The sequence below is a fragment of the Zosterops lateralis genome, assembly GCF_965231275.1.
Source record: "Zosterops lateralis genome assembly, chromosome: 1".
NCBI lineage: Eukaryota > Metazoa > Chordata > Aves > Passeriformes > Zosteropidae > Zosterops > Zosterops lateralis.
The window spans coordinates 83602470-83623595 of NC_139762.1; the positions used below are offsets into that span (position 1 = coordinate 83602470).

General features: G+C 36.9%; 1 protein-coding gene across 10 annotated transcripts in view; it reads right to left on the reverse strand.

Annotated features, from left to right (window-relative positions):
• Nucleotides 1-21126, reverse strand: part of COBL (cordon-bleu WH2 repeat protein) — a 187977-nt gene that overhangs the window by 85420 nt on the left and 81431 nt on the right. For 8 of the 10 annotated variants that reach the window (XM_083864579.1, XM_083864581.1, XM_083864580.1 and 5 more), the window contains 2 exons: nucleotides 17073-17167; nucleotides 13680-13763 (listed from right to left, as the gene is read on the reverse strand). In XM_083864579.1, the coding sequence (XP_083720705.1) occupies nucleotides 13680-13763; nucleotides 17073-17167 (179 nt within the window). The remainder of the gene's footprint in view (nucleotides 1-13679; nucleotides 13764-17072; nucleotides 17168-21126) is intronic. The other 2 variants (XM_083864583.1, XM_083864585.1) reach the window with 1 other exon arrangement.

Below are 21126 nucleotides of genomic sequence, written 5' to 3' on the forward strand. Positions count from 1 at the left end.
TGGTTTTGGAGAAATAATTTTTGGGTTTCACTGAAAGTATTTTTATTCCACTTGAATTAGAAAGTGTTTTCTCCACATTTTAATGAAAGTGTTGTCCTTATGCAAGTTTTCCGAAGGCAAGAAACATGAATGAATAATCCTCAAAAACATTCAGTGTCTGCTGAAATTCTGACACATAAGACTACTGGCCTCTGAAAATCTCTACATATTATAACAGTTGATGAATGAAGAAAATCTTAGATTCAAAGGCAATTTTTCACCAAGATCTGCAGAACTTCTCTGAAGTCAAAGGTGTTGCTCTGATCTATTCAAGCTCAGGGATCTGGCTTCCAGCTCCAGTCCCTATAATTCAATTCTGACACAAATACTTTATTAACTTTGAATGCATTCCTGCAACAACTTTTCCCTTTGAAGTATGTGGTGACTGTAGGTGGCTAGCTAGAGGGAGACAAACACAATCATCCAACTGTCAAAGCAAATTTTTAAAAAGGAAACTTTACACTTAGTAATGATAAAACACTGCCAAAGACATCACTGAAAAAAAAATATAACCTCTGAAGACTTTAAAACTTAAATTAGAAGAACAAATAAGGTTTTGAACTCTAAAATTAGTGCAAATCTTGAAACAAATCCTAATTACAGAGTCACTGAGATGATTCTAGCAACATGAATCAGAAGTCTGCAGCAAGGAATTTTAGTTTCAGTTAGCTCTTTCAGATGTCTGGATGTGCAGGTGTGTGTGTACATAACCTCTGTGCATACATATGTGGATCCACATGGGAACACAGGGATGTATGCACACACAGCTTATCACTTCAGTTCGCTCCTCCTGATACCTGCACAGATGTTTGTGCCTCAGTGCACACATACTTACTACACACTGAGTACAATAAGCTGAGTCTGAAGCCCTAAGAGCTGGCTAAGCAAGCTCCCTAACTCTCTGCATCTTTCAGGAGTTTCATGACAACTTCTGACTGCAAACTACAGCCCTGGAGCAGACCAACCCTTTAAAGAGACATGACAGCTTGCTGCAGAAGACAAAATCAGAAGATGAACTCACATCATGCTTACAACTTGATGGTCAGGTACTGAAGTCAATAAACTATTTTGAATTATAACAGCTGAATATTTATTCCCAGATCAGCATCAGAGGTCAGGAATAAAGAGGAGGAGTCAGGAGGACATCACGTGAGAGTACAGGGGTGAGGAGGAGGTTTAAAGACAACACTCTCCTGCTGGGCAATAGATACAGAACATCCAGGTCAGGTGTGGTACACAGCCACCTTCTGTTTCATAACACCTATAGATTGATAACTGCAGAAAATAAGCCTGTCTCATTAAAGAAAGTGATCAATTTGAATAGAAAAAGATATTTGCTTATACTTTGAAGAAGTCAAGTGAATTAATTTCAGATCTGAATCTTCCAAGACCATGAAACCCAAATCCAAGCTTCCTCTCCATCCTGAAGGATGCTCCAAAGACTCTCCTCTTTGGAGAGAAGTCAATATCCTGATCATGCTGGCAAAATTCATGCAAGTTCATTAATTGGGTTCAGAGGAACACTAGGCTAAGAATAAAGAAAGAGACCCTCCCTTTGAATTTTCTTTGAAGTAATGATTGAACACTATTTTAATATCCTCGGCCTTTACGTCTTTTCCTATTGTGAACATTTTTTGTTATTCTTTGAACTCTAACTTTGTCTAGACCACTCCATCTTCTAAATAAACGTGAAGTGATAATATAGAATACCACAAAGGGACCAGAAGCTGTGCCGGAGACCAGGCTACTTCAGCCTGTTCCCACTTTGTATATACATATATATAAATTCATAATTTTATCTTTCTTTGCAGTATACTGTAGGCTGTGAGGTTTCTCCAAGTCAAAAAAATAAGTGGTATATCCCTAGGAAACCAGAGCTTGACTTGTGAAAGTTTATTATGCCCAAGAATCTAATTTTCCTACTGTGTATAGCCTTGTTTCTTTGTCAATTTAGTGTGAAATACTAAGAAATAACATCTCTCCAATCAGTTTATTTCCACACACTGGTGTACTTCTGGAGTGAACTCCCCACTTTCTCCCAGTTTTGGCAGAAATTTTCAAGCACAGTCCCAAATTGAACTGACACAGAAGTTAAAAACTTGTGAAATAGAGACAACATATACCCAACACCTAGACTTCAACTGGCACAATTACAGCTTAACCAGTGCTGGGAATTCTGCTCACTTGTTGGTATGCACTGCTCCAGATAACAAAGAAAAACCTGCTTTTGCAACAAATTATTGGTTGGTGAAAGCCACTCCCTTCCTTTGCCACTGTTTGCAATTCATCTTCTACAAGACTTAACATGTTCTTTGGGGTTTTCTCCTTCCCCAGTGAGAAAACGCTCTATAAACTAAACAACTTCAAGGGGTTTATCTGCGCCAACTGTCCATCAAAAAGGAATGAAGTTCTTATGTTTTCAGAAATGACACGGTGAAAGTGTCAGAAGACTTTTAAGAACCTGAAGTACGACAAGAAAGGATTCTAAAATGGACTAGGTGTAGATAATGGCTAGCAACTCATAAAGGACACAGTCCAAAGCCAGTAAAAAACAGCAGGAATTTTCCCATTGGCTCTAGTGAGTTCTGCATTGAGTCTCTAATGGTCAATCTAACTGTATGACGCTGAAAGAAAATAATACTCTAAACTCTGCTGCCACTATCATTTCTCCAGAAAATCATTTTCTTCAGTATAGTTTCAAGTTCAATGAAAATCATAACAATGCCAGCTGAGAAAGCATAGCTCTGATTTTTTAAACATAAAATTTGGTCCCAGCTATCCATACTTCAATCTCTTCCGTTAAAGAAATGAAGAAAATAAACGACCTCCAACAAAGCACATGTGAACTGGATCCCAAAAAGGCAAGGAGTTGTTTTAAAAGCATGATTAAAACAGATTAAAAACCAAAATCCATAGAACCCAATACATGACCAGATACCCTACACTGATATACAGCTAGTTGTGTAACTAATTGGCAAGGGTTTAAAAAATCAAAACACATGATGTTAAACAGCATATGAACATGTTTACTAGCTAAAAGACTACTGTTTTCACCCTTAGCATGACGCTTTCTTTGATGTAATTTTCAGCGACAGGAAATTAAAAGTAGAATAATATAATAAGTTCACAATCAAAACCAAAAACATTAAGAAGTCCTGAAGTATTGCCTTTCCACAGATGGAGGATAAAGTGGGTTTTTTTTTTCCTAACTCAAAGAAGTTACATAGGATGTATTTTCCCATCTCCCTTCTCCTCCCCCCCTCCCTTTTGGGTGAGGGGGAATGAAAGTGTGAGAACTTTGGATAGGCAAGTTGCTTTTAATTAAATACTAGTTAATAACTTTGTCTGACCTGCAAAACTGCCAGTATATTTAGTTAATATTGTCTTTCTGACCTGTAACCCTTAAACTAGAACAAGAACCTTGTTTAACATTTGTTAAATTTAGACAGCACTACTATCCACTATTACCCTCCTCCCACTGCTGCTGCACTAATCTCCCATGCCAGCTGCTCAAATGTTTACATCTGAAGGGCTTTCTCTGTTTGTGCAGAAACAGTCTCTGCACAGTATCTCTCATCTGTACATTTGCCAGAATCAAGGCAAGAAAAGCCTCCCTGCTGGAATTCTTGATTAATAAATAGTCTTAAATGTTTCTTCTTCCCTTCCCCCTTCTGTCAAATCCATTGTCATTAGGTTTTTACAAGGCAAACCTCCACAGTGCCCTTTACTGGCCTGACTCTTGTCCTCTGCAAACAACTGTAAATCAGAACAAGCTCCATTTAGAGTCAATGAAATCACACCATCTCTGTGCTGAAACTGGGAGAGGCTGAAATCAAGATGCATATAACTGAGCATTTGCTGGGATGGAAAGAAGAAAATGTTACAATCAGAGAAGGGGGGTGTGGGGAATTTAACACTAACAACATAAATCTACTGGTAATCTCTCCATCTCACTATGTCAGTGCACTTCAGAGACTGCCTGCACAATTCATAACCTAAACACTGGTCACACCTGGCTTACAGAAGGTCATCGAGGCACTGAACCAGCAAAACACCTAAACAGGTGCTTGGTATGGCACTGAAAAAAGTCAGTAGGGCAAATGCCTACAGCTACTCTCCTATTTAAGACCTCTGTAGGGCTGCCTCTTGCTATATGCCTTGATCTGCTTTCTCTTCTGCCCTTCCAGCTGACCACTTCCAAACCCAGAAATATTTTCCTTAATTTGTCCAAGTGTTTTGAGATTTGCTGTAAAGTGCAAATGACACTGAAAAAACAGTTCAAGAAAGTGGAACTGACTACTTCATACTGTTGAAAAGCCTTTAAAAAGACTGGCCACTATTTGCCACACTCCTTCCCTACTTCAGTTTGCATCTCAAAATGTTTCTTAGACTCAAAATGAAGTATTATACAATTTAAACAGAGTAAGAGAAAAATCAATAGCTGAAATTATTTGTAGGCCTTTATGCTAAGCTCAGAGGGGAGGAACAGTATTGGAGCTGCACGCAAAAGACTTACAAAACCTAATTCAACAGTTGTCTATTTAAAAAAAAGAAGAAAGAATACGATACAGCTACATAGAGTACAGGTGTTAGATGGTCTCTTTTTGTAGTGAGGAACAACTGAGAAGCACACACTGAGAAGCATACTCAGTGCTATACAGTCTTTGCTTCATACAGACAACTCTTTGAGTTAAAGGAAGACCTGTAAGGGACACCAAGCCTCATGTAGGTCTGACTTTGCATGAGAGAACTAAGCCATAGAGTTCACTTAGGAAAACTTCCCCATCAAAGTAAAATGCATTGTGTCCTGTCAGCAAGTGTTTTGCAAATCCTCCCTCACCTGCCATAAGATGTTATTGAGACACATGGTTTCACACGCTACCAAGCAGCTCAGTTTTGCCAACGAACAATAATGCACAGAACAAATATGTGTGGAAATCATGAGATCATCTAATTAAAAGAAATGTTATTGTATGCCACTACTTTTAATGAAATCGAGTCTTCACTGTCCACAGAAGAGGCTGGAAAGAAACCAAATCCTATTAGAGCTCATGCTTCAGAAATTGTTTGCAAAAGAAAAGAAGTTATACCTTAACTGGTGCTGAAAATTTTTGTTGTATCTAAAATCTACATATGTTAATAGGATATCTTAGACTTATATAATGAATCTATGGTTACATGGGATTCACATTATTCAGGTTTAATTCAGATTAAACAGGTTTTTCTGTCTAAAAAATTTCCATTGTATATTAGAAATACAGAATCAATTACATACTATTAGCCATTTCTGATTTCATCTAGTAAAGGGCACTGGCATACATATACACTAATCCTTTCACTACAGTAGTTACCAATGGAAAGCCTGACAAGAAATCCAATTGAGAAAAGTCTGATCCTGGTATAAACTTTTGTTTAAAGGTGGTGTTTTCCAGACCACTGCATGCTTGCCACTATGAACAATATGCTGAATGGGTTATACCAAATGTGAATTACAAGGCTATTACAGACTATTAAGGGGTTCTGGTAATATTAATTACCAAGAAAGCAAAGCGTGAGTGGTTGACATGTCACTAGAAAAATCTCAAATGGAATTTTGAGTTTGACTTTGGGTATTTTTAATGTGCTTTTATTAATGCAAATTAAAAGCCATTGGTCTTATTAGCTGCTGCTTTATTCTATTTTTTTTTTTTTCCAGTGAGTTAACTGCAGAACTTTTCAGTGAAATCAGTAACAAAAGATGAATCAGACATAAAAGGATTTGGGTGGTTAAGGGCGTGTCACCAGGTCTTAATTAAACATCCGAAGGAGATATCTGAGCCAATTTACACCAGACTGACTGGGTACATCACCGTGTAGAGAATGATGCCATACAGCCCAGGTCTGGAATTGCCACACGCAAGCCTAACTTAGCATGCTCCTGTTAGGTTATGCCTCCCTAAATCACAATGGTTTGCACTTTCCCATCGATAAGCCTGACACATATCCTTCTGATGTGCTTACTTCTATTTTGGTGCCTGAATTCCCAGAAGTGAAGCTTCTGGGCATACTGAGCACAGAAACTGTGGAGAAACTATGCTTCTAACCTCCTGCCTAAATTCCAACAGGATCCATAAAATGTGCAAAATCTCCTTTTCTGTCAGCCAAGGGGCCTGATCCAATAGGTATGTTTAAAGCACAACTAAACAACTGGGCTTCACAAAAATGCAACTGCCTAAAAGGGCAGCTATGGTATTTTCCTCTTGTCCTGTCCAAACCCCTGCCCCAAGTTTGATGATTCAGTAAGAGTATGGTAAGTCCAGGTCCAAACCCATTATCTAGTTGAGAAATAACAAACCTTCTCCTCTTGTGAAGAGAGTAAGTCTGTTCAAGGACATGAACATGAGTTTAGCTAAAAAGAGACTGAGATTAGGGCATTCATCTGGGCAGGAAGCCATTTGGCTCCTCCAGTTCTAGCTGTAGTGACTACTTGCTGGATGTAACATCTGCTTAGCATAAAACACAGAAAAAGCATCTCTGGCGCTGGCACTGGAACCCAAATCTGCCACTGCACTTAAGTTAGTTCATTACTGGTCTGAAGAGCTAAGCTTGCTCTTGCTCTCTGAGTCACTGAACATTTGGGTATTTTTACAAAAGGGTGCTTCCCACATCAAGAATACCTCACAGCTTTGTTCCAGGCAGTCTCCAGCCCAGTGAGTATTTTGTTTTTTTGTTTTTTTTTTTTTTTTTTTTTTTTTTTTTTTTTTTTTTTTTTTGCAAAGGAGGAAATAATTCTCTGATGCTGATATCTCTAAAGACAAAAAGGAGAACATAGTTCATTCGCGTTTTGGATAACAGTGGTAGGTGGGAATGCTCTAGAGTTAAAGCTTTAAATACCTGAATCTAACAACTTATTTGAGATTTGAATCTTCAGCAGAAGCAGGTAACAGACACAGATGGGCAGAGTTTAACAAGCAACACCTGCTGTGAAGATTTCAGTGCATTCAAAACTTGGGAAATCTGACTCTCGGCTGCTTGGATTCAGAGTCCAGACACCCACACTGTCAGGTATTTAAAACAGGCACTGCCAGACATAGCTGCACCCAATTCCTTTTGTAGATATGACCCTACTCAAGCCCTTTTGAATTAACCCATTTCTCTGCGTTCATCTCGGAACATTTCTTGACAATATTTCCTTCAAAATGTCCTGCTAAAACCACTGCAGGAACTGAAGATTACGAGCTATCTTTTTAAAAGTAGCAACATGAATACCAAGAGCTGTGATGATTTCACTCTGAACCATGCAGTTCTAAATAAAGATATAGGTTCTGGCAACCACTACCTGATAATTTTTATTTTTTTTTTTTTTAATAAAACCGTCATGGTCACAAAAAAAGAAGCTTAAATGAAACTTCTACAAACCTAACATTCAGAAGTCAAATGGAGGGAAGTCCACCCTTAAGGATTTCTTTTCAAATCTCATGATCTTAAGCCACTTTTGTGTGGTGAGAGCAAGAGCTGGCAAGTGATTTTTGAATGCATGAAATTGGCAAGTACAAGCTAAGCAGCACAGACAGAACAGGGGTCAGCCGACATGTCTCTTCACCAGATACTGTTTTTAATAGCTTGTAACTTCACCATGCTTTAACCATGGGTGCTGAGACTTTCCATTCCAGGTGTCTGCCTCGGGCTATTTTTTTTTTTTTTTTTTTATTTAGACAGAGTAGTTTGGCTGGTTTTGAGATGATTTTTTTTTTTTTTTTTGCACTAACTCCAAGGACCTTTTCTTTGAAGAGGTCTAGTAACACCACATTGTGGAGCAAAAACTTGAAGTCTGGTGGTGGCAGGCAGCCACTGTTTCAAGCTCTTGCCTTCTGCCATCACATACTGTAAGAAAAATCTAAAGATACTATAATGTGCAAAACCATCTATGATTCACACGAGCGAAGACAGTTAATATCCTCTAAGTGCACATCACAAAAGGACATGGATACAGCTACATCTCTCCAGCAGCCATAGTCTGGCTGAAAGGCACCTCCATGGTCTGCTTCCTCTATAACTCTGCTCTGAGACAGAATAAAGTATGTGTAGTTCATTCTCTAGACATTTTTGGAGATTTTGTAGATTAGAGTATGATAAGGATTTCACAGTCATTTTAATAGCATGCTTCCCTGTGAAATTTCCATCCAGTCAAATTTTTCTCCCTCTTGTATCCAAGTTAAATTTCTATTGCTCTATATAAAGCACATTGTTTCCTGTCCCGCCCTCAGTAGATAGGGTCAAATAAAGTTGATTATTGGCATCTTTACTACCTACTGAAATTCTCTCAATGCCAGTTTAAGCCTTAGGCAAACCTTTTGTCTTACCAAGGCAAGTTAACAGTAATGATTTTTTTTTTTTCCACAGTGTATCACAGGCTATCAAAACAAAACTAACTCTTTTGGGATGGTGAACCTTATGCTGAGATATATGGTATTTATTAGATCTCTTTTTCTTCTAATTATGTAAACAGCTGCACGAATGAAAATATTTATAATTGTATCTTCCCTTGTGTCATCCTCTGGCATCTAACAACTGGCTTATAGGCACCCTTTAATGAAAGACTGGGGCAAACAGACCGGTCTGCTGCAGTATTTAGACAACTTTCCATGCTCAGTTTTTTGAGTTTCATATTTTGCAAAGAAAACCGCACTAGGAAATATCGTTTCAAGGCCAGATCACCACCTACATCTTGGACAGTGCATAGATAGCTTTAACTCTACAAAATGCAACATAACTATCCCAGGATTTGTCCCTGCTAATAACAAATAAACACTCTAAGTATTGTCAGGACACCAAGAAGGGAGAACACGAAACCAGGAATTTAAAGCAAATGTGATTTTTAAACACAAGGGAATATTAAAAGTGGATGGCTGTTAACTTAGTACATGGGCAGTATTCTCATTCCTATTGCCCTGAACATTACCTGCCTGTAGTGACATGAAATCCTTGGCAGGAAAGGATATTACCTGATCACCTGGGACCTGGCATGGTTGAAGAGAAATAACATTCACCTAACTGGACCTGATTCTTCTTTCCACCCATTCCGAACTTAAAAGGTGTACCATAAATGGTGTAACTCCTGCCATCAAAGAGGGCATAGAAGTTACAGTTAGAGTACAAGGCTCTGAAAAGGCAAATCATTTATGTTCCTAAAGCCTTCATATAGAAAAGAGTTGTTGCTGCCACTTAAGAAGTGATTGCCAGGATTGCAATGCACCAAAATTCTTGATGACTTTTATCAAATATTAGCACAGAATTTCTGGAGAACAGTCTTGCAATTATTCAGGTATTTTGAAATAAAAACAAAACCAAAATCCCCCACACATATCCTAAAAATATCTTATAACTGTTTGGTATTTAAAATTACATGTTTCTTTTCCTCTTGTATTTTTGCATATGAACATAAATAATCATAGCATGACAGACTCATCAAGCAGAGAACTACTAGACTGTTTTTTCATTTAATTAATTGATTCTATTATGGGCAAAACTCACATTCTGACACACATGGAAGACTAGGTATTTTTAAAATGGTGCTGATGAAGATCCTCCAACGTTGCACGGCTGCAGCCCTGTTTGAACTAGAGAAACCTTGTGCGATAAGACTTTGTGCTGAAGTTTCAAAACCTCTGATAAGTGTTCCTGGCTGTACTTCTAAATATTTGTTCCCAGGCTGATATATTACATAAACAAAGTCCACATCAGAGTTACACATCGTTCAGCACTTGGGATGTGTTTTTTCACTCTTGATTTATGAAAACATGATGACCCCAAAAATAAAACCAGCTAATTTTAGTAGTGTGTTCCAATACTGTGTTTTATCTTGATTGACTGTTTATATGAGGACAGTGACACCAAGCGGCAGAGAGGACTCAAGTTTTGGTGTTTTTTTTTTTTTTTTTTTTTTTTTTTTTTTTTTTTTTTTTTTTTTTCCCCTAGCCGTTCTGAACTCCATCTCTGACAGTCTGCCTTTGGAACAGAAAAAGCTGAATACAGCTAACTATGCTGCAACTTCCAACTGCTTTACCTGTATGTTATGTATTTCAAATAGCATCTGTTTTGTGAAAAGTTAACCTGGATATAAAACTCATTTGCTTAGCACAAAACTAATTTATTTTTCTTCTCAGATTAAGGGAAATGATTTCTGCTGCATTTATAATACACTGTTAGATTTTGTGTCCTTTACTGGCATGTGCTGTAATGAACTGCTTGCACTTTGAGGATTTTCATGGAGAAGTATTTTCTTGCATTTATACACCCTCTCTCTAAGCTGTTAAAAAATTCTTTTCACCTTTATTTTTGCTGGTACTGTGATGTGAAAAAGTGTCCTTTCACCTCAAGCATAAGTGTTGACTTTGCTGTCTTGACTTTGAAAATCTGCTTCTTCATCAACTCAAAGTATTTTTAGAAGCATTAATAATTCAAATAATAATTAGATAAATATGGCACTGAGATTAGTTTGGTGGTTAAAAAGTGAATACAACCTGTGCTTGAATAAACACCTAAGGGTCTCTTACTTCTTACACTTTTATTCCATTACTTCATATTGCCCAGTTTAAGCAAAGAAATAAACCAGCTCCAAATCAATACCCAGAATAGAATCGTTACATTTTCCTTCCTACAATTCAGTGCACATTCCCACCATGTAATAGTAAGAAAAGGTTTAAACTAAGTATATAAGAGTTCATGCCTTTATCTTGGTAGTACTTCATGAGTTAATTATTCCTTTATAGGCAAGAAAAATTTTCTTGATCCAGTCAGAGTTACTGCTGCTTTTCCCCTTTCAAAAGGAAGAGCAAGATATTTTTCTTCCAGAAATAAAACCGAAACTGCCTTTGGTTCCCACATAGCAAAAACAAAACACTTTCAGATGAGCCAAAACAGTACTAGAAAGCAGACCTGAGGTAACCACAAAAGAGGAAGCCTCTACTGGATGACATTTTGCCAAGAGTCCAATCTCAGTGAAACTTCTATATAATGATCTCTAAATATATATGTCCTGGGTTGCAGTGTAGGATGTACACAAAGTATTTATTCTATCACCATCTTCATGAACTGTTAAACAAGTGGGGCAGTGCTCTAGTGTTGGGCTGTCTTCTGCTAATGGCCCATCAACGACTTGCCCATGAGTCACAGGTAACTCCCTCCAGGGGTTATCTCTGTTTAATGGGCCATCAAGGACCCACTTCACAACTCATCATCCCATTGTGAGATGCTCTGCCCAGGGGGAGGAGCCAAGCATTCTCACCTGGATATAAACTGGTATGTGGGACAGTGCAAGCAGCCCTTACCTACTGGATTCCCAGAGGACCAGAGCTACCAGACCTTTCTACAGGATCACTGCTTCAGGAAGAGCACCTCATCTGGACTGCTTCCACCATCCTGCTCAGGTTGTATTCTGACTCTGTCAGTGATCCTTTGTGTTATTGCATTTATTTTATTTTATTTTATTTTTACCTTTTTACCTTTCTTCTTATTAAATTGTATCTCTGACTTGGAGCCTCTCACTCGTTTTGCTTTCTAACCACGACAATATATTTCACATATATGGCCATGTAAGATACCACTTAGTTGGAATAGAGACTGAAGTAAATGACGTATCTTTTGAACAAGCAGAATAACAAATTACTCAGAATGATTGAGGGTCTCAAATCTAGTCTCAAATCTAGTCCATAATGAACTGCTAAGCTGAACTTTCAAAATTATGAATGGCTTTTGCTGGTGTTTCCATTTGAATTTTATCTTAATACAAGTTATCTATGCTGACTATCTGTGCCAAGTTTGCAATGTTTTTGAATTTTTCACCTAAAGCATCACAATCATGAAACTTTTTCTTGAAGCCCATCTAGCCTCTTGAAAAGATGGATCTTCTGTGCTGCTGAATGAATCTGTTAGACTTATTAAATACACCTTCTACAAGCCCAAACAGAATCCAAATTCAATGTAACAAGGTCAACATATTTTTTTATGTGCTCATGTCTTAGTAGGATTGCTGCTCATATAAATACAGGTGTCAAACTAGAAATGAAAGACACAAAAACTGAACAAGGGCTACATTGTTCTTCAAGATTAATTCCTCTTAAGAAGAAAGTGGGAAAAAGTTAAATCCCTGACATGCTCATTTAACTGAATAAAAAGAAAACATTTTTACCCCCTCAAGAGACCTTTACTCCCTATAAACCGGCACCTTTGGAAGACATTTACATGTTCTAAATGGTTTTGAAAACTTTTTTCATCAATGTCAGAGGGAAAAAACCAGCAATTTACAATTTTCCCTATAAAATTCTCTTGCAAAATAAGGTGATGTCTCTCTTCTGGGGAAAGCATCACACACCTTTACCATCATATCATTACTTGTAATTCCTACTCTTCCTCCTTGTTCTAGTACTTACCAAGATATCAAGATTAATTTATAATGGCAGTGAATATAAACCACAAAATTATTTTATTTTGGCAGAGTTTGTGATGCTTTTTTCTATGCTTTTACTTAGTCTATTTCAATTACACATTACCACCGTCTTCTAGAACTTTCTTTTAGTAAGAGAGTTCTATTAATCTATTAATCTTTATAGTGTTCCCCAAAATTTTAGTATCACAAGCAGCCTTTCCATTTCAATAACCTTTACAAAGTCTTCAGAGACTGCAGAGTTTGGTGTTTTAACACTTTACAACCAATCAATTTTCTATCTAGTTTTCCTTTTGGACCCCTTTTATATTACTCTTTTCATCTGGGATTTGTTCTCTTACTCCTTCATTCTGTCCACAATTTCCTGTCACCCTTCTCTCTGGGTAGTGAGTTCTATATTTTGCAGATTCACATTACTTTTCCAAAGATCTGTTTATGAAAGGGGGATTCAGAATTGAACCTAGTGTTTCAAATTTCTATCACATCATCAGAGTCTTCTCTAGGTCTTGAAAATACGATAACAAAAAGTCAAATAATTTTAAAAAGTAACAAAAAGATGTGTCATTTATAAAATTACTATACCACCAGAACCATCTTAGAAAATAATTAGGATTCAGACTTCCTAATGTGATTCCTTCTTATTTAGATCCTTGTAAATTGGTAGGTTGTCAGTCACTTAAAAATGTTTCTAAATGTGGTTCACAGGATTTTAGTGCCCCAAACCCTACTGAGGTACTTAACAAAAATCCTATTTGTTTTTCCTAGTGTTTACTCTTCACCCCCAAGCTCCTAATGAAACAAATAGGATGCTGCCATGCTGCAGAAGTCAGACACAGGGATGAAAAGAAAGGTGTGGTTTTATAAGAAAAACCCCCTTCAAATAGCATTGGTAAGGCAAACATTCTCTTGCATCATGCAGGACTGTCACTGCATGTCACAACACCTATGTTCTTCTTTCTCACAACTGTTTAGAAATTAACATTGAAAGAAACTTTATTCATAGTGCAGTTAGCGAGTTTTATTTGAAGACACCGCATTACATTTTAACTTCATGAAGATATGCAAACTGTGCACTCACATAACGAAGCCTGCTAAAGCATAAGCTATTTCTACTTCTACTTGGCTCAGCATCAGGAACAGCAGTGGCTTCTGGTTAATTCAAACTGCAGGATCTAATAAGAATGCAATAGCATCTACAAGCTGTGTTAGTACTTACATCCAAACTTCCTTCACTTGTAGATGCAGAACTAAAAACATCCTCCTCACCACAATCTCTGTTCATCCTCAAGTATTCTTCTGTCTGCAACACAAACAAGTGTCCTACACAGCAGCAGCAAAGGAAACAAAACTGCAAAAACATGCCAGAGAAAAATACCAAACCCATTACAGAACCAAGACAAACTGTCTCAGTAGTGCTGGACCTGATCGCTGAGAAACCCTGAAGTAGCCTGTGAAATTCTCTGATGTAGGTAAGGAGCTAAAAAAGCTATCAGCAAAAAGATTTAATAACACAAAGGCAAAATTCTTAGGCAAGGATAAAAACAGGGAATAACTAATTTCTGTAATATCAAGGACCAGACTGCTAGTGTCTGCTACACCCACAGACACAATGAAACAAGCAGAGAGCCCCTTCCTTGCCATTTCTCCATGAAGGAAGAGTTTCTGTGTGCTAGCATGTACCTTACTTAAGCCTAGATCCCATGATTGTCTGCATATAGCACCTCTGCTCTACTGGATTGTTTACCAGTGCCAATTTGATCTGGATTTAGCCTCAGGCAAATGACTGATTTAACATCAAAAAGAAATGGAGTTCATGCCACCTTTATGTTTTTTATGCCAGCTGCAGGAGAACAGAGGGTAACTGATCCAGCATAAAATTAGAATGGAGAGAACAAGATGATACCTGATCTGGCATTAAGCCTGCCAGTACAAAGTTAACCAAAGAAATACTTTTAACAAATTTGTACTAGCCATGAGAATAGGACTTTGCTTTCATTCTATGCCACAGTGTTTTCAATATAAAGGAAAGCTTTTTTTAGAAAAGTTAGATCTGGTGTATTGTCACAGCACAATTACTGCTCTCAGTGAGCCAGCTGAGAAAGAAAACATGTGCGTGGGCATGGAAATCTGAGCATAGGCCTGTAGTGAGCAGTGACACCTGATCCAGGACAGTTTGCAACACAGGCTAACACTCTTCTTCCCTTGCAAAAGAAATTGCCTTCTCCTTGCAAATGCTTGCAAGTCTGCAGTCCTACTACTGTGCCACACTTTGAACAATTCTTCCCATCAAACAGTTCTAAAATAGAGACTGTGCATGACCATATACACACACATCTCACCATTGCAAATCATAATGCAAACAGACAAGCAAACAAAAATTACACAGAACCAACTTTAAAAAAAGCCATAAAGAGTAGAGTTAAGGCATCCTAGGGTTTTGATTCCAGTTCCCTGAAATCACAAGGCATCTCATCATCTAATCCCTTCATAAACCTACCAAATACTTTATTAAAAGAACTTTATTAATTTGCCCTCATCCTGCTAAGTCTGTTCAGCAGTTTCACTGCTGTTTTGGTAGAAAGCTTTCACAATAGCAAGTCAGATACATTATGCCTAGCTAACACCTGCTTGCTCCTGTGTGCTGTGCTATTCTTCAATTTTCAGTAATTCTTCCATCTATTGCATTTTAAATTCCCAGAGTTTTGTGAAGGCAACAGTGACTTCCTTCCTTGACTAAACAAAAATGACTGATTTACTTTCTTTTCCTACAGAGTAACTGCCATTTGAAAGTAAGTGTCCAATAAAGAAATGAACAAGAAAAATCAATTAACTTGTCATAACTATCAGCAAGAAAGACCTTCTCCTCAGATTTAGAAGCTGTTTCTCATACTTGTTTGTACAGTTCCTACTTTTTCGCAGGGCAAATGCTATTTTGAATTTAATTCACCCTCAATATCCTTAGCAATTTTTAAAATTTATATTTAAAAAACTCAGAGTATTACCTCCTTTGCTTTGATTAACAAGCAAGAAAAAGAGAACAGAATAAAAGAGAGGAGCTTGCAATCTTTGAACACATTTTCAACTCTATTGTAAGAAACTCACTACAGTAACCATTGAATTATGATGCTTCATAACAACTTTTGCTAAGATTTTAAGCATTAATACTTTAAAAGTTAAAACTAATCTGCTTCAGGAGTAAAACTGCAAGAACACCGATTTCACACCCAAGCTCAGTAAAATGGAATGAGAGGACAAAGTATGACGCAGAAACTGCATGCTGCAATGTGTTTGGTTCTTCCAGAGGAATTACAGCCCCACAGCGTGCTCTAGAGGCTCAGGCTGAGCTCCTTCCTTTACTTGATTCTTCTGAGCAGATACAGCATTATCACTCCAGTTATAATTTTTTCCCTTCTAAATAGGAAGTATTTTCTTACAGTGGAAAAACACTCTGATAGTGACTGACTTCTTATCTCATAAAATAGTTCCAATGTTTTCCTCGTAAGATATTATGAATAGTTTAGCATCTATGACAGAAATAAGGTTTACCAACACAGTAATTCACAGTCTTCATAAAGGAATCTATTCCCTAGCAAAAGCACCACAAATTTGATCATGAACAAAAAGGTTGACAACTGTGAGAGATTTTGAAAAGTCTTCACAGTTTTGAGAATGTGACTGAGAAGACTGGATAAGTAAAACACCAGTCCATTAACAAGCAAATGCTTCTTTCTGCCAGTCAATCAGATACACATTCTGTAATTCCACTCCAAAAGCCTTAGAGGGTTTAAACTACAAAAAAGAAAATTCCCTTTTTCCTCTGACATCCTAGAGTATTAAACACTTTATGTCCAAAATCATTTAGCACTAATATTTTTAATAAAGAATGCAAAAAGTATGAAGTTAAAAGCCCACTATTTTTTCTATGTTGTCAGAAAGTTCTTCTGTATTTTTTTCCTGTGATAAATGAAATATTCTTCATAAATGTATCTCAATTGAATTATTTAATACATAATTTCTTTCCTAAATTTTTCAGCTCAAGAATACTAATAAAGTTAAAAATGGCTAACATGTATCCCAGCAGACACTGATCCTTCAGTTCAGTATTGGAAGTTATTTCTTCTATATCTGATTCATTGGCTTTACAGACTTGGAGACGACAGTGGCGTGACTACACAGAGCTTCCGAGAGGTATAAATGCTTTAAAGAGATTATCACCCATGCACAGAAGAGGTCATAAGACACATCTACTTCATAATTAAATTGTTCTGTATTACATCAGTCCTTTCATAAATGTGTTTTATAATGTGAGTACTACTAATAAGCAGACACAAATTCCTTGAAAGTATTGCCCTTTTTTAACACCTACTGAACTCACAGCATTGAAAAAAGATTAAGAAAAAAGTAAATAGACAACATGCTTGACTCCTTCAATAAGCAGGTGATAGCTCCATCAGGCTGCACTGATTGCACATGGTTTATGCCCCTTTTAACAGATTACTCTCTGGAAGGAAAAGGAAGGCAGGCCAAACAAATGCCACCACCCACAGACAAAGCAGATCTGGAAATAAATAAATTCTCTACAGTGAGCAGTACACTGCTGAACACTTACCTGGCTGCTTCTCCTATCAGCATTAAACAATCCCAAAAGTCTTGTCTTTTCTTTCTCTATTGCATCACTGCTTACTGAAGCCTTTCGATTTGGTTCTGAAACAATTTTAATGAAACAATTGTTACATTTTTGAAATAAAGATTCACAAGATGAGTACTTTAAAATGTCCTGGATTAAGGCTGGATTGTTGTAAACTGATGGATTATCTAAGTAACAGCCAGATCCTGCACTTATTTTGTCACACTTTATGTGTTCTGAGTATATTCCAAAATCTAATTAAGACAAATGGAGTAGTTTAATAAAGTGCACTAGGTTTTCAATCACAATCCAGTAACCCTTATTAAAAGGCAAAACATGAGCAAATTGCTTATTACTTCAGAAATGCTTCTTAGATGTATCACTTAAATCTCATAGAGTACTGTAATGCTAAAAAATCCCAAACATCTAAAAAACATATACTGGTGGGTGTCTTTAACAATTCATAGTCTGACTTAGTCTGACTGTGAACTTAAATGGGACATTCTCTATCTGTAATTTGGATAAAGCTCTATAAAGAGGAGAAAGACCTTTCCATTGGAAACAGGGCTCTCCTTAGAACTTAAACTAGCTGGTTGTGGTCATCTTTCTTATCTTGGTGCTTTTACTTCAGGTGGGAAAAGAGGGGAGTTTATAGGTATTTCAGGCTGTAGGAGCTCATATGTGTCTTCCTTGAACCTGCTTAAGTTATTGTATGAGTTCTCATATAATTTAGTATCCCTTCACTTTCCCCCTTCAGTTTCTCATCCACATGCTGAATGAGCAAAATGACACACTCATGCATTACAGGAATCAACATTACCCATTTAATACACAGATGATGAATTGCTCTCACTTTTTAAAATGGACTCTGCATAATGCTATAAATCTTTCCTCCCAATTCCAAGTACATCAGATTATTCCAGTAGCATTCAAAAAGTTTAGTTCACAGGGAAAAAATACCTCCTCTTTTAAATATTTGCTTAATAACAATTAAAACTCAAATTCAAAATTACTTACTTGTTGACACAAAATAAAGATTTACTTTGCCAAACAACCTTATCCCAGAACTCTTGTAGACTTATTTGCATAACACACAAGCTGATTTTCACACAGATCACTTTTGCATGTAACAATCTCATGTGTCAGAAGGTGTTAAACATATACAATGAACACAAAGAACAGCAGGGAGAAACTATCCTTAAGAAAGGGTGCAACTGCACTGCAAACAAATACAGTAATGAATTAATGCTTTTCTTAAAAACTAAGCACTACTTATGCTAGTTTCTTGCTTGGGGCTGGGGTGGCAACTAGATATGGATTATGATTCCTTTATTTGCATAGTCTTCAACTATAAACAATGTTATGGAAAGGCTAAAATAGCAGCTGATCAGCAGCAGCAGCTGTCATTGAACATTGTGTAATCCAAATAAATTAGGATTTAAGTAATGTGTATAATATCAAAATAAGGATTCTTAATAATCTGTATAACTTTTTCTTAAATAAATACAGTAGATATTTCATCTAGTATTGATCTCCATGTAAGAGGAAGCCACAGCAAGTAATGACAGAGGATTAGGGAGAATAGTGCTGCCATTAGTGAAGCCAACAGGCCACGAGCTAAGATTTGTTTGATAGCTGTCACCTACTGGAGGTGGACTTTCTTCAGAAAAATTAAAGTAAGTTATCCAGTTTTACTTTGGTTATGTTGTGTCTACTAGTAATGCAAAGACGTAAAGCTCATTAGACATCAACCATACCTTTCTTGAGGATAATTAATCTAAGCAATGTATTAAAACAGACTCAGTAGGGGAAAGGACATGCTAAATACACACATTTTCTATTTGACTGGAAGCAGAAGCACCAACATAATCTAATCCAACCCCAACTACTGTAACAATTCAGAAGTCAATATCTATTCAGTTACCCAATGCGTATGTATACATTCGATAGTAAAGTGCTTTGCTGCATGAAATCAGTGGAAGATCTCACAGACATCAAAATTTTCTGCCTTGGCTACTAAATAAATTTTGAACCCAAGAGTCCTCATAAATCTTTGTAATTCTGAACTTTACCTAATCATGATGTAGATAAACTGAACAGGCTTGGAATCTACAGAGATACACCTCACCACAAAACAGTTAAGTAGCAGAATTTGTTACTTGCTGGTGTTTTAATGGCTATTACAGAAGAGACAGTACGCACAGAATGTGTTTGTTCTTAACAGAAGCACAAGACATGTAAGCAACACTTTGGAAAGACAAAACATATCAAAAATAGCTTGTTTCTCTACAGCATTTTACTTGACATTCTTAAAGATCTATCTAGCAAACCCATATTAAACATAGAATGAAGTGAGATAGTTAAACACAGAGCGAAGCTTCCCCTCAGCAGCATTGTACAGTACCTCTATAGTTCAGAGAAGGTTCAGACTGAGTTTTTGATGGAGGAACTGGAAAAGTCAGGCAATGAAAGGATAAGAGAAAACACATTAAAGTTTCGATAGAGCCCTGTAAAGCACAATATTCATTAATTAGTCCTAGCACCTTTTTTCCTAAGCACTGCAGAAAAAAATGTTGACCAACAACAGACATGCAGAGCTGCTACTGAAGCAGTTTACCTGCACTTGTATTAATAAACTCCTGATTCAGTCATGAAGCTGCTTCCACTGCTAAACAGAATTAAGTAAGCAGGTGGCAGCAGAGCTTCTCTTTTAAAAATCCTTCAGCTCTTGGTGTCTTCTGTTTCAGGCAAGGAAGAGTGAGGAGTTTTTCTAGAATCTGCTCTTACAAGCACAGCCTATGGCTTTCAGCACCTCTGATACCTTACTTGTTAGTGACAACTTGTTGTTGTTGTTGTGTTTGAAAAATCTATTTTCTGTTAAGTAAAGCTAGATACCCACTCAATGCACAAGTCACAGACCAACTGCTACTGAAACCAATGGGTTTACTCCTCCTAGAGATTACAAATGAGAACACTGAAGAAAAAGTTTGCTGAAGCAAAGGAAAAATTCTTGTAAACTTTAGGTGCATTTACTGGTTTTCCCAGACACAATGGTGCAGAGTAAGAGGAAAGCATAAAAAACTGAGTTATACTCAGGATCAGATGGATTTAATCATAATGAAATGAAAAGAATACTGAAAGGTTAAAAAAGAATTGAATATTAAAAAAAAAAAGCTGACGTAGAGAGAAGCACACTATGATGTGTAGATCTTTGTGGGTCCTTTCAACTCAATATATTCTGTGATTCTGTGATAATTTTCTGCTATAATCCCAGCCCTATAGTAAAGTCTTAATTTTGACTACATAAGCTGCAACCAAATTCGAGGATCAACAATGCACTAGCAAACACATCACCAATTTCATTTGAAAGGGAAGACTTTACTGAAAGCTTATGATAATTACTCTCTAAGTTGTCCCTGAGTATGTTGAATGAATCCTGTTGAATTCAATCCATGTTCAATATGTTGCTCCAAAATGGTTAGCTTAATTACAGTAAACATGTCTTGAAAAAAACAACATGCAATTGAGTTATGACATGTTGTCAGCCTCTTTTTGGAACATCCCAGCAATTCAAAAGAAAAGGAGATATTTAGTTTACTTAGAAGTCTAAGCTCACTGAAATTTGACTCACACAGAGGTAGAACTGTCACTTATCAAAGAGTTGGAAAGAAGAGACAGAATGTCAACATAAATAAATAATTTTATAAATAAAAAATAAGCCTACAGCTCAGCACCTACAAGAATGGCGTTATCTAAACAATAAATAAGGGCATTTACTGTGCTGGGAGCGATAGCGATTGAGAAAAACTGCAGGAGACAATTTTAATGAATATTATTTTCTGACCTCAAAGGAAGTAGGGCTTGTCAATATGTACTTTTAAAGCAGGTATATTTTAAAGCACATCACAGAATTACATTATTTAAATACATAATCAGGCTGATAAAACTCAACTCCAAGAAGCTGCTACTACAATTTTGTCTATGAACACAGAAAGTGAGGATAGATAAACATGAGAACAAAATTTTAAATACAAAT